General features: G+C 34.6%; 1 protein-coding gene across 2 annotated transcripts in view; it reads right to left on the bottom strand.

Moving 5' to 3' along the window:
- prkcbb (protein kinase C, beta b) overlaps positions 1–15,556 on the bottom strand; it is a 261,820-nt gene that overhangs the window by 111,044 nt on the left and 135,220 nt on the right. For both annotated transcript variants that reach the window (NM_200978.1, XM_005164005.6), the window contains 1 exon segment: positions 13,288–13,384. In NM_200978.1, the coding sequence (NP_957272.1) occupies positions 13,288–13,384 (97 nt within the window).

Genomic DNA, 15,556 nt, shown 5'->3' with positions numbered 1-15,556 from the left:
CTGATAAATAAGTCAAAGTAAAATAAATAAATGATTGAATGAATGAATGAACATGAGCTGACAGTAGGTAATAATGTTAATAATGCTCAGTTTCTTGCTCATCATTTTGCTTTACAAGACCTCAGCGAAGGCTTAAGATTGTATCAGATTGTTTTGTTCCAATAATTGCTGAAGCTTTTATCATAATATAAGCTATTATCATAATTTTGACCTCCAAAAATAAAAAGTTGCTTCAATAGGCATTATAACAAACAGGTCACTGCATTGTTGTTTATGTTTGTAACAAATGTGTAAAAAAACTGTATAAAATAAAGTAGGTAAGACTTCTCTCATTATTTCATATTCAGACCACATGATTTTCAAAGTAGCCGTGTCACAAGTGTTTTCACACTGCATGACTTTCTGGGATAGTGTTCTGTCGGTGTGTTTACACTGAAAAGTTAGATTGGTGACGGGGTTTCACACTGCATGACTTTATAATAGGAAGAATCGCTGACAATGTTGTCTCAGTCTGCAAACTACATCTTACAACCAAACACACAAAAGAAGTGACATGGAAACATCGCGATGTCACGTATATATTTTGTTACTAACTACATAATGGGAAAGAAGCCTTTAGTGGGGTAGAAAATGTACTTATTTTGCTCACCTGACTTTTGAAAGGAATTAGCAATTACTCTCAAACCCTTTTCTTTTTCATCCCGGTTGTGATGTTGCTCAGATGAAACGTCAAACAGACACGAGTGCTTCTGCCAAATTTACACAAGTTTTTCCTTCATTTCTAGGGTCCCAATAAACTGAAAAGAAGCTCTTTTAACTTCTCCTCAACTTCCCGCTGGCCTAAAGGTACCCATATTAGTGGATGCTGCTCACTCATAGGCTGTAGGTAATCGTCAATGTTATTTTTAGTCAGAACACATTTCACACGCCATGATTTGAATCGCTGACGGCTCCAGATAATCAGTGTTCTAAATATCTGACAGGTGTCAGCGACTCATCTGCAATTCTTTCAGATCGCGTCTTTGACAGTTCACACTGTGTGATTGCTACTCATGTGAACGAGCACTGATTTGCCTGCGATTTCAGGCATTTGTCTGTGATTTCTCAAAACCTGTCAAAATTGGGGCTAAAATCATGTGGTCTGAACTCATTAGTAAATATTAAGCAGGTAAAAAAACACATCTTTAATGCTGTAGAAAAAAAAAGTCACTTGGATTTTAGATGGCCTGACAAATTAACAGCAAATTATCTTTTTTTTTTTTTTTTTTTACAAAATATTCCTTTAAGCAGTGTTCAGCTTTGCAAGAGCAGTTTTAAACCGTTTATGTAACATTTCATTTTTGAGTAATGCGATGGATTCTGATTAAAAAATACAAAACAGTGTCACGTCATTGACCCGTGGGCAAGTCGAGCCCATTGAGACGTTGGTATCCATATAAAACAGGAGTTGATCCAAAATGAATGTGAGATAATGAGTCATTTCCCCTTTCTCTGTTTTCATGCTGAGCCAAATCTGGCTATAACTCACGACGCAGGAACAGAAGCTGATGTGAAGCTGCAGCTCTGAGCATCATGTGAAGTGTGTGTTCTGCTCCTACATGAACAGGAACAGGAACGCGAGTGACTGATGTCGATCTTGAGGGAGTTTTTGCTGGTCAGTCTGTGCATACAAGTAAAGCCATTGGCAGTTAAAGACGGAAACAGATTCGGCCTTAAAGGAGACATATTACGCCCCTTTTTATAAGTTCCCAAATAAATCTCTAGTAGACCCAGAATGTGTCTGTGAAATTTCAGCTCAAAATACCTCACCGATCAAATACCCTGTTTGAAAGATGTCAGCAAATCAACACCTTGGAATTATAAGGTTCTATCTGCATTCTGAGTGATTTTGAGATCTTGAGCTTTAAAGTTTTTGCATTCCATATAGCAGACAGTATGTGTATAACGTGTTTTTTTTTTAAATAAAAAAATCTTCAAATGTAAACAACTTATAAAAAACATTGTATTATGTAAATAAGTTTAATAAGAATATGACAAAAACTCAATTTTGACAAAAATGTCAGATAGATTATAATTATAATTCTAAGGTGACGAAATGTCTATATGTCAATAAAAAACAATCTATTTCTCTTTAAATGCATGTGCTGTTATTTTCCATAAGAGGGTAACATGCAGCCTTACATTTTCATACCATGTCAGACAATGGGCCCTATACACCTGGCACAGTAAGGTGCAAGACGTGTTTGGTGCGATTTGTTGCTATTTTTAGACCAGCGTAACCCTAATTTTCCCATTTTGAGCCACGTTGGTTAAATAGTAAAACCATTTGCACCACTTTGTGGACTCATAGATGTGGCCGTCTAGAATGAAGGTGTATTGAGGCACTTTGTTAACACGCTGCTATTTTGAGGAGCAAAAATAGACTGCAAAATAGACTATCTAAAAGCTTTACAAATGAAAAAACTAAAGGATTAAAATGTTACAAAAATGATTAATTTCTACAGAAATATAAAAACTACTGCCTCCGTGCCTTCTTCATCTCGAAGGGTTTTTTTCAGTTTGTGCATGACAGTTTGCTTTAGTAAAATTTTATTATTAGTAGTAGTATTATTTACTATATGCATATTTATATTTGTTTTACTAAAAACAAGTTTAGATTTGTCCATCTGTTGGGTTATGGACCATATGAGGCATAAGAATAGGACATTTGTTTGGATATAACTCAGTTTTTTAACCACAGTTCATTATTATTGTTCATTTATTTGTTTGCTGTAAATTAGAAGTGAATTTAAAAATAGTTTTGAAAACAATCTTTGCGCTTAACAAATAAAAATCATATGTGTAGGCTAATGGATGTCTTCAGTGGAGTTCATGCAACATCGTTTCCTTATTCCATGAAAGAAAAAAGTAAAGAGAAAGTGAAGAGGCTGAATAGAGGAATCTTGTACTTTATCCTCACTGCAGACTATTTTCTCGCTAGTGAAGCGTTCATTTTTCCACTTACAAAGTCCACCATGTACATAGCAAACGCATCACGGCGCAACACAACTGACTCTAAAATGGAATGGGAGATGTGACTCTGATTGGTTTATTGCACGTTATGCACACCCATAACTCATTAAAAGAATAAAGCACAACCCTGTTAGACCATGCGCAAGGGCACAGAGCATATTTTCCATCCTTAAAATAGCAAAAGTAGATTCAGACACGCCCTTAATGCTTTTGCGCCCTGCACTTTAGACAAGATCGTAGAAATAGAGCCCAATGATGAAGAGTAAAGGTTGAAAAGCTGAAACTTCTAGACTGAAACAGGATATTTCTAAATGGTTAGTGTATTTCTTGATAAGCTGACTAACACTGAAACTACTGTACCAGAATACTATTAAGACAGCCACATAGGTCATTCTGACCATTTAGTACAGAATTGAAGTTTTGTCATTTCTTATTTACATATGAAACTTCTATTATTTTAGACTTTAACTTCAAATGCCTGGCATCATATTTTATGAGTTCATTCCCCTTAAAATACAGACCTGTTTTGTAATATAGCCTATAATTGTGAATGAGTTACTAGACCTCCCCAAAAGGTGCACACATCACTTTGTCCTGCAAGCAGGTGAGCTCACTGCAGTAAATATGATGATGCATTTTTAAAAGACATGCAAAAGTTATGAACTAAAGTTGTTTTACAATCATAAAGCTATATTTCTGTTACCAGAAAGTTGCTAGGCCACAGAGGCACACATATTTAAAGTCAAGGGGAAATGTAGAAGACACTGAAACACGCTAAAAATACTCAGAACTCTTACTTCATAATTTGAATAATATAACTACAGTATGTTAGAATTATTTTTTACACACATTTAGAAAAAGCCACGGTCTTATAGTTATATGGATTTTAATTAAAAACAAAGTAAGTAAATTGCTAAATTTTAAAACATTAAATGAATGCCCCTTTAGTTCTAGTGTTAAACTCATAGACTTACATTGATAAGAATAAGGGGCTGTTGACATGTAGCATCTAAAATCCTGTGGCGCGGTACTTCCTTCACCATTTTCAACATGCTTTGCATTTGCGAACCACTGCTGCAGCTCTGATACAAGTTTCCTTTATATAAACTAAATAACATTGTAATGTTTGCTTGCGCTGCATATGCATTTAGGTAATTAGTCTACTCTTACTCTTAGTCTACTCTAGTCTATTCAATTGTGTATATTCAAGACCAAGCATGAAGCTGATTTGTTAGTTCTAGTCACATGACTCACTGTGCACTTGAAGAATTTGGATAAGTCGAGATGTTTTTATCTACGTGCACTTAGAATAATGCATGAGCGTCACTCCCTATTTACATGCACAAGAACTTGCGCATGCAAAAGACGCACTATCTGAACAGCCCTGTACCTATATTCAGGCCTTTGCATGTAAACATTAAACTATTAGTATATATCTCCCATATTTACAAATATACTTGACAATAGAGTGCACAATAAACCTGCATTTCTGAATTACATTGACAAGTTTTTTTTGTTTAGTTTAACATATTAATTACACAATTCCCTTGTCTTTTGTATATTTTTAGCCTTGTTAAAAATAGCTGAAATAGCCGGGTCAGTCAAGTTTTTGAGTTTTTTCTTAATTTGCTGGGGATTTTTTTGTAATTGCATGTGCTTTCTTAAATGGCAGTGTGTTAAGCTCTCGGCCATCATGCATTTGGAAACATTCTCAAAATATGATATACTTATCCAGGAAGTTGAAATGGTGATAGTGACCCATTCTTTAGACTGACACTCATTGATTTTGGCCAAATATGTGGTGCTTTACTGACATTCTTTGTTACATTTCATTCACAAATGAAATTTCGCCACAATGCCCTGGTTAACACTGATGTCAGGAGTCTATAGAGACTCTTATGTTCATTGGCACCTCCAACAACAGCATTTATAATGTTTTTTGGCAGACACTGTAAACGTCCAGCTGTTAACAGCGAGTAAACAGAAATGGAGAACTGCTGCTGCTCACTCAGGGAAATACATCTGTGTTCAAGCACCTTATAAAAGCGGAATTTGCATAATATGTCCCCTTTAATGAGCTCAATATGAGCACCAACAGGCCAGTCTTTCATCTACTCTGACCACACAGACCTCATCGAGAGCAATGGACTCGCTAGCCTTTTCTACATCCTTCAAATACAGCCTGCATCTTCCCTTCACAAACACTTGCTGGGAATGCAGGGTCATTCATACCCAGCCAGTAACAATCGAAGAGCTGAGATCTGAACAAGACACCAGATGTGATGCTAATCTTCGAGAATTGCTCCAAAGCCAGTGAGCTGCCAACAGAGTCAGAGCTTTAAAGCATTGAGGACTACATTGTGCTGCCTTTCAAGATCCATTATTATTATTGTTGTTATTATTATTATAATTATTATTATTATTGTATTATTATTGCTATTTGATGGTCCCTATTGCACATTTTTGACAACACTGTAAAAGAAAATCCAGATTTTCACAACGTAACTGTAATTTTTCACAGAAAATTACATTAATATCACCTCACAGGATTTAACTTTAAATTTTTACAGTAATGTGTTGCATTCATAATTTTGTTGTGAAATTAAGGCGGGTAGCATAATTACAGAAAATTACTGTAAAAAGGACTATATCTTTTACATGTTAGTTATAGAAATTCAAACTCTTTATTTCATTTATCATAGATTAATACAAATTAACTGTTATGCTAATATTGGCACTTTTTTAATATTTAGAAATAACAGAATGTTTTTGCAGTTCCAAAAACAATTTGGTTCCATCTTTAAAAATAACGTGAAAGAAAATCATTCTGTTTTGAAACAACATGAATGTCATAGTACATTTAATTAGCTTAATTTTTGGGTGCACTGCACCTTTATTTATTTTTATAAGGTAACATGGAAATATGAAATAATTTTTAATGAGCATATTTTTGTTCTTAGCCAAAAACATAATAAACTGGAACAAAATTAATTGATTTATGAAACCAAACACTGTTAAACACCCCAAATGATTTCAAAGTCAGGGTAAATGTCAGAATGAGTAGCCGAGGAAAGTCTGTTTTATAATGAAGTATAGATATTCTACAAGATAATACTGTGAAATCACAGTAATGGACTTTACTATCCAATGTGAAGTTACACTGAATGGATGTAATTTCACAGTAATTTAATGTAACAAAATCACAGTAAATTTGTTATGATCACCAGCAATCAAGCGGATGCAGATCGCTGGAGAACATTCACATTTACATGGACTACAATCCTGCCTTCATATGTACTACAAGGTGCGTCAGGCACCACACACACACTACCCTCCTTTGATTAGACTCAGACAGATGAATCAGCCGCTCGATCGCTGGTAATCATAACAAAATTACTGTCAATAACCTCATACTGCTGTGATTTTACATACAGTATTTTACTGTGAAAGTAATGCCATTATTAGGCAGTGATTTACTGTGAATTTAAAGTTAAAATTGTTTACAGTGTAAAAGTTGCATTGCAACTACATGCCAATTACTTCTTATTTGAATATTAGTAGACTGTCTGCTTAATATCTGCTGATACAGCACCTTCAACAGACATTTAACTGACAATAAGGAACTTTGCAAGTACATGTCAACTAACCCCAAGCCCAACCTAACAGTCTACTTATAATCTATTGAGAATTCGTTGGCATGTAGATGCAATGGAACTTAAATTCAACAAAATGTGTTAAAGACACCATCAAAATAAAGTATTATTATTATGCAATATAATACTCAAGTTCTTCAATGTTCATTTATTCAAGGCACCCCATTTAGTTTCTAAATATTATAATTACTATATTCATCTGAATTGCACTGATTGTATTGCAAAAATACACAGCTAATACATTTAGTAAAACAGATTTTAATGCAAGTTTAACTTTAAACTAAGATTTTAGATTTTAGATAACAGTTATCATCAATATTTTCATCATTTTGTTGCTATAATATGATGATGATGATTAAATAGTTGTATAACATGAAAAAATATTTTAATTATGATTTTATAGTTTATGCATTGTTTGTTTATTACATGTTTATTATAATTCAATGAAATTGCATATTATTATTATTATAATAATTATTATTATTATTAAAAATGCTTGAAATATCTTAAAGTTTTTGTTATTAATGTTTTATTAACTACTATTAGGGACGTGCAACTTTAAATGTTGCAATTAGTTAAAATCGCAAGAGGCTGGAATATGAAATATACCGTATATATATTATTTATTTCCCTGCCCAGAGCAAATTCATGACACCAGGTGTTCTGATATTTTATCTTATCTAACCCCAGCTTCATATCACACTGATGTACATTAAAAATTTCACTGGTTGCAACATTTGATGGGTAGCGTATTGCGTCATCAAAATGTGCTACCTACTTTTTTTTGAATGAAAGGTAGGACAATCTGACGAGGTAGGACAAATTGACAGAACACCGGCTGTGAGTGACAGCCTTTCTAGCCAATTGAGAGAGCACACTTTCGCTCTTCCCAATCAAAATTGTGTAATCGAACTACCCCCACAATAAAAAACAAACAAACAAACAAACAAACAAACAAACAAACAAACAAACAGGTAAACGCTGACAAGTGGGATAACGGCACCAGCTGCTTCAGAAGCATTAATGGAAAAATTAATATAAAAAAACAGCATTTGTAATTTGGGAATATTTTGGTTCAGACACTGAACAAAAACAGGTCATTTTTAAAAGCTGTCGCAGAATTGTTGTCACGACTTACAGACTATTGAGCTGATGCTTCACTACAAAATAAAATTGTAAATCAAATCGCAATATCCGTCAACAAAAAATAAATAAATAAATAAACATAAAATCGCTATTATATTTTCCCCAAAATTTTATAGCCCTAATTACTATATTAGTGTATCCATTCACTAGCTAAATTAAGAGTCTTCATTTATTAAATTCTTATAACCTGTAGTTACTATATACATTATTGTTAAAATAATAATAATAATAATAATTATTATTATTATTATTATTACGGATACTAATACTACCTTTAATAATAATAATAATAATAATAATTGATAATATTATTATTATTATTATTATTAATATTATTATTATAACTACGTAAAATTACACAGTGAAATAATTACAGTTCATTATTTCATTGCATTATCAATCGTATAACTTTTTTATAGTACTGTTAATAATATTAGCAGTATTATTATTATTATATTTAAAATATTATTATTAATAATAATAATAATAATAATAATAATAATTATTATTATTATTATAACTGCAATGTCAAAATTGTTTAAATAATACTATTATATAAAAAAAGAATTAACGAGTTAATAAGAGTCCAGAGGTTTTTCCTCCATGGTTTGCGCCTTGCCAGCCCATCATATGAGCTACAGATTGACCATTTCTCACATTTTGCATAATGCATCACACTAGTGTAGGAAAACTGCCAGCTCAGACACACACACATGTACACAGTGCACAACCTCGCACTGGGCTGTTCATAAATAATACCATCATGCACTAGGTCCACAGCTGGGTTTGCTCGCGGGACGTCTGAATTATGCAGAGACCTGCACAGTCCATGCCCCTTCAAACACACACACACACACACACACACACACGTACCCAACATACATGTCACCCACATTACATTCACGCACCAAAAGGCACAAACTGACTGTCGAGACCATTTTCACCTATCAACTTAGTGTGAAACACAGCTGAACTACCAAGCACTATTTGCTCTCCGATCACAAACCAGAGGAAAGTGGACTTTAAAAACATCACTATATCAATTGATGATGAAAATAGCACAGAGATCAGGAGCTTCTTGCTGGTAATTCTATTCTGCATTCAGATTAGGACATGAGGAGCAGAATGCAGATTGATGTGAGTGTGATTACTTCAGGAGGAAGTTGAGATTTGCCAATGTGTTATTTATGCCAGATTTTTTCAGTGAGTGATATAGGCTTCATGCACAAAGACCTCTCTCACGCTCTTTCCAACATAGTGCTCACAGACAGTTGAGAGACTCAAATTCAACATAAAATTAACAGTGGGTCAAACAGTACTTCTTTTTTTTACACTCTACATAGTTTTACAAGTCGTGATTCAAACAAGTTATTCCTGATAAAGAAAACATTCTTCATAATCACTTTTTTAAATATGTTTGTTTTTTTCTAGCTGAACAACCTTATTCTTTTCTCATTACTTTCTTCTTTTACATTGACTAAACAGAATGAAGTCTAAATATTAGTGGTGTGACAGATCACAAATCTCACCGTTCGGATCACACTACAGTTTTTGAGTCATGGATCTAACCATTTTCCGGATCAGCAAAAAAGGAGAACACTGTTTCAATTTACTATGATATTTTATGTGAAGCTGTTTTGACACAATCTACATTGTAAAAGCGCTATACAAATAAAGGTGAATTAAATTGAACAAATGTCATGTGCTTTTGATTTATACAGAAATATTCCTGCAAAAACGATTGATTTTATCAAACAGAATTTAGAACCAGTAACTTTAATAGAAAAAAAATCAAGAAAGAACCAGTTGAAAAAAAAAGGAATATATTCGACATGAAAAATGATCTTTGCTACTGTTGCTGATAATGCAAAATATAGAAATATAACATCTTTTACAACATATCATATTTATTTTCAATTTATGATTTAACAATTCACATATGGGCGAGGCAGTGGCGCAGTAGGTAGTGCTGTCGCCTCACAGCAAGAAGGTCGCTGGGTTCGAACCTCGGCTCAGTTGGCGTTTCTGTGTGAAGTTTGAATGTTTAAACTTCACAATGTTCTCCCTACCTTCGCGTGGGTTTCCTCCGGGTGCTCCGGTTTCCCCCACAGTCCAAAGACATACAGTACAGGTCAATTGGGTAGGCTAAATTGTCCGTAGTATTTGAGTGTGTGTGTGTGTGTGTGTGTGAATGTGTGTGTGGATGTTTCCCAGAGATGGGTTGTGGCTGGAAGGGCATCCGCTGCGTAAAAACTTGCTGGATAAGTTGGCGGTTCATTCCGCTGTGGCGACCCCGGATAAATAAAGGGACTAAGCCGACAAGAAAATGAATGAATGAATTCACATATGAAACTTCATGCTTCATTATAGGTGGATCAGTTTTGAAAACCTATTTAATGACATTATTTTGATGGCTGTTTGTCACCACCCATTGGTTACACAATGTAATTAAATGTTTGTTTATATCTGAACTATAAACTGTTCTCCCAGAACGTCTGTGTCATTTAACTGTTTGTAACTAACTGAAAGTGTAAAAACTGAATCTCTCTTGATCAAATGCAGATTTGAATGCAGCGCTTCGAAGGATGAATAAACTTATGCAAATCAGCATTATTTATCATTCATGTTGTGCGGGTTTGAATTGAGATCACAATTTTTTAATGTTTAAATGTGCGCTTTACACTAAATGCATTAATGCAAGCTAAACAAACAATGACAGAAAACAGCTTTAATTAATAACCTAGGAAAGCATTTAGGTAAGTACCAAAACTTTTTCTGTCTTCTTTATATTTCACAGCGAAGCCAAAATGTTTTCATACACAGGATTTAACTGACGCAGGAGGCAATCTCTCTGCAATTGTTATAAATGTTGGATCCTACGAATTCAAAAGTTACTAAACCACGGGTCACGTGCGTTCTGAACTGTTGGTTATGATCCATTACACCCCTACTAAATATAGCAAGAGAGAAACTTCTCTCCTACTACGCTTAGACTCCATTATGTTTAGTAACACTCCCATCCATAAAGACAGTAATTATAGACAACATAACAAACAAATAACACACACACTACAATGTAATAAAAATAAAATGCTTTAGAATTTTAAAACAGTATTTCTTGCTATAAGAACAAAAAAGACAAAAAAAACCAAACCAAACAAATAAAGAAAAAGAAAAAAAGACCAACAAAAAACAAATATTTAACCAAGCAAAAAAAAAAAAGACAAGACACAACAAAACAAAAGGCCTCAACACTCCGTAAGTGACTAAACTAGGGGAATTCTATGATATAATTATAATATGATATGATATATGATAATAATAATAAAATTTATAATAATAATAATAATAATCAGGGCTCAACAATAAGGACTATCCAATGGCCCGGGGCCAGCGTGAGAGATGTTCAGAACAGTAGAGAGAATCGTTACTGGCCCAATCAGGCCAATGCTGCCTTTTTTATTTGTCTGCGACTATTTGTCAATTGCGTGCAAATACAGTCTTAGAATCAAGAAACAATTTGTGCTTTTAAGTCGTTGAATGCTACCTTTTCTGTGAAGTCGTAAACACCATATTGCTTTTTGGTTCCTTTTATCTGATTGGATGTTGTGAGCATGTTATTTTTTTCCACGACCTGGCAAAAACCAGTACAGTGAAGATACGGCAACATCAAATTATAAAGTTCAAAGAAAACATATGTTTCTAACGCTGTGAAAACAGATATTTACATGGGTACAACACGACGAAAAAAAAATTATGCTATCTTTTGCTTTGCAATAAAATACTTGCACAATTTTCATACTGCTATATTTTACTGCAAAATATTTTAACATTTTTAAAATATTTAAATTCTAGATTCACAGACATTATTTTTGACATTATTTAAAATATGTGGCTAAGAAATATTTATTTATTTATTTATTTAATTAAGTAATTAATTATTTAATTATTTTGGTGGGGCCAGTGAAAATTTTGGCAGGGCAAGTAAAATTCTGAACCACTGGCCAAGTCTGGCCAGTAGAAAATGTCCTTAGTGTTGAACCCTTATAATAATAATAATAATAATAATAATAATAATAATAATAAACGCATAACATAAAAAAACAGAAAAGAAACAACTAAAAAACCAAACAAAAAACATAATAATGCCAAGCAAACAAAATAAACCAAATAGAAATGTTCCTGGCTCAGTCACAAGAAAAACTAAAAAAATTTGAACTGAAATTGTGGTGGATTTTTAGCAAAAACAAAACAAACAAAAACAATAATAAAACCGACCAATTGCATGTTCTCCCAATGTGTCATCTAAATTGATCTAAATTGATGATCTAATGTACATGATCTAAATTGACAGTAGTGTATGAGTGTGTGTGTGAATTTGAGTGTGTGTGTGTGTGTGTGTTTGATTTTGAGAGTGTATGGGTTTTTTAGAATAATGGGTTGTGACTGGAAGGGCATCCGCTGCATAAAACATATACTGGAATAGTTGGTGATTCATTCCACTGTGGTGACTCCCTGATGACTAATGCCTAGTTCAGACTGCATGAATTTAGCCCTGATTTTGACTCGTCGACATGTATTGAGAAATTGGCGACAAATGCCTGAAATCACAGGTAAATCGGCGCTCGTGCACGTGAGTGACAATCACACAGTATGAACTATCAAAGACGGGATCTGAGAGAATCGCCGATGAGTCGCCGATGCCTGTGAGATATTTGCCGTGCTAAATATCTGGAGCTGTCGACGATTCAAATAATGCCTTGTGAAATGAATTTTGAATAAAAATAACATTGGCGATCACCTGAGAGAGCTGCATTCACGTGTGTGTGTACCTACAAACCAGCGGGAGGTAGAGCGAGAAGTTAAAAGAGCTAATTTTTGGTTTATTTGGACCCAAGAAATGGAGGAAAAACTAGTGTAGGTTTGACAGGAGAACCGTGTATGTTTGACGTTTCATACAGAAAGTTAAAAAAGAAAGTTGAGGAGAAATTGCTAATTCCCTTCAAACCCAGGTGAGCAATTTTGTACATTTTCTAACCCATTAAAGGCTTCTTTCTCGTCATGTAGATAACAAAACAAAAGATATACTATGTGTTTTGGGCTGTGAAACATGATTTGGACAAAGTTGTCTGCGATTCTTCCAATTGTAAAGTCATACAATGTCATGCAGTGTGAAAACATCTGTGACATGACCACTTTGAAAAGCATGCAGTCTGAACTCGGCATAAGCCGAAGGAAAATGATTGAATGAATAAAAAAAGGCCTTTACGGGCTCAAATGGGAAGAAACAAACAAGCAAAAAATATAAAACAAAGCCAAACTGTTGCCAAGACACAGATCTGTTTATGAAATGCAATAAATTGTGTTGGTTCCTACACATGTTGCTTCTAGACCTTAAGGTTTGACTTCAAGCAGGAATGAAAACATAGGTAAACTCACAACAGAAACGCTGGTGAACAAACACACAAGTGCTCACCTCAAACTTCTGTCGGAGTTCCTCGTTGCCCTCTTCTCCCTCAGGTGGGACAGGTACATTGAAATACTCGCCCTCTTCCTGACTGAGCAGCTTAAACCTGCATGTATGAGTTTGACAGACAGAAAATAAGACACAGTCAGATGAGAGCAGCAACAGAAATGTTAAACCCTGCTCCCGCTGCCCGCTATAGGAACTACACCTAAATCGACACATTTCATGAAATTACCTCAGCTCATTTAAACCATTCATACGCTTACAGTTTGACTCTCAACGGGGACGACCTTGACTATGATCATGTGTGGAGAGGAATCCAGCCGCTTTGAGTCTCCCCCAAACAGCTTTCAGGCATCTGAGGGACAGCATGATACCCCGTCTCACATTTAGCTCGACTAACATCTGCGCTTACAGATAGCAGAAAATCAGCTTCCTGTTTAACGCTGTGAGCGGACCGTCCCCGTGTTCAAAAATCAACAGACCCACCACTGAACGCACGTTGGGTTTGCACCTCCTTTTATTGCTACTGATGTGCTAGGAGGCTGTGTGTATGTCTCTGTCTGTGTGTATATGAGGATAGGTGAGTGAATGTGTGTGGGTGCATGAGTGAGTGTGAATGCATATGTGTGTGGGTGCATGAGTGAGTCCCTGTGTCTGCATGTCTGTGTCTGCATGTGTGTGTGTGTGTTTTTGAGTGGAGATGAGTCATGGCTGCAGTGCCCCCCCCTCACTCTGCCTCTTTCCACATCTAGACCTCCAAAGGCTTTATAGTTTGTGTGAGCGACTTTATAACATTCAGAGAAATTAGAAAGAGCAAGAGAATGACAGAATGATGATTTTTCAAATATGGAAGGTGATGTGATACATTAATACATATATATAAAGCACGCTGACATGTTGTAGTCGTATCTATAATACAAGATCACCCAACACTTTTAATTAACATAGCACTTTTTTATCCATAGATCAGCTTTTACTGTCTGTGCTCCATAAGAGATTCATGGTTCATTATATGTGTAATCTGTACCCTCATTTACTTGTAAATATTGTACAATTACTTGTAGATATTAGTACAAGTCTGTGTTTTTATGAATAATTGTAATGATTTAAGAGCTGATTATAATTTGTATCGTGTTTAGATTTTTTGTTGGTGTGTTTGTTTGTTTGTTTGTTTGTTTGTTTGTTTGTTTGTTTGTTTGTTTGTTTTTCAGTAATGTTTTGTAGTTTTGGGGATATTTGTTTTCTGCTGCTGAACTTGAATAGGGCTGCCTGATTGAAGATATGCTGCACATCAATGGGAATGTATGGAATGGAAAATGGAAAAAAAAATGTAGGAATTAATAAATTAATAAATTAAATTAAATTAAATTAAATTAAATTAAATTAAATTAAATTAAATTAAATTAAATTAAATGACAATATTCGGTTGGGGATTTAAAAACATTTTGAAGTGTGTGACTGGATAGCATTTGCACTACTGCAAAAACAAATAAATAAAAAGATTAATAATAATAATAATAATAATAATAATATAATAATTTCCAGTGCTGGGTTGCAGCTGGAAGGGCATCCACTGTGCAAAACATTTGCAGAAATAGTTGAAGGTTTAGTCTGCTGTGGCAACCACTGATAAATAAGGCACCAAGCCAAAACAAAATAAAAAAAAAACTAAAATAAAACGCAGTGGCGCAGTAGGTAGAGTTGTCGCCTCACAGCAAGAAGGTCACTGGTTCGAGCCTTGACTGGGTCAGTTGACGTTTCTGTGTGGAGTTTGCATGTTCTTTGCATGCATGTTCTCACTGTGTTCGCGTGGGTTTCCTCCGGGTGGTACGGTTTCCCCTACAGTCCAAAGACATGTGGTAATATGAATTGGGTAGGCTAAATTGTCCGTAGTTTATGAATATGAATGAATGTGTATGGATGTTTCCCAGAGATGGGTTGCAGCTGGAAGGGAGTCCGCTGCATAAAACATGTGCTAGATAAGTTGGTGGTTCATTCCGCTGTGGGGACCCCGTATTAATAAAGTGACTAAGCCGAATGGAAAATGAATGAATGAAAATAGAATAAAATAAAATTTGGTTGCAGTGGCCATCCACTGTGTAAAAAATATGCCGGAATAGTTTGACGTTTATTCTGCTGTGTCGACCACTGATAAACAAGGAACTAAGCCAAAACAAAACAAAACAAATCAAAACAAAACAAAAAAATATATAAATAAATAAAAACAAAATAAACTTACATGCTTTATGATTTGCATGACTTTAACAAAGTTGCT

Source organism: Danio rerio, chromosome 3, assembly GCF_049306965.1.
Source record: "Danio rerio strain Tuebingen ecotype United States chromosome 3, GRCz12tu, whole genome shotgun sequence".
Classification (NCBI taxonomy): domain Eukaryota; kingdom Metazoa; phylum Chordata; class Actinopteri; order Cypriniformes; family Danionidae; genus Danio; species Danio rerio.
This window is presented reverse-complemented; position numbering and strand designations above follow the sequence as displayed.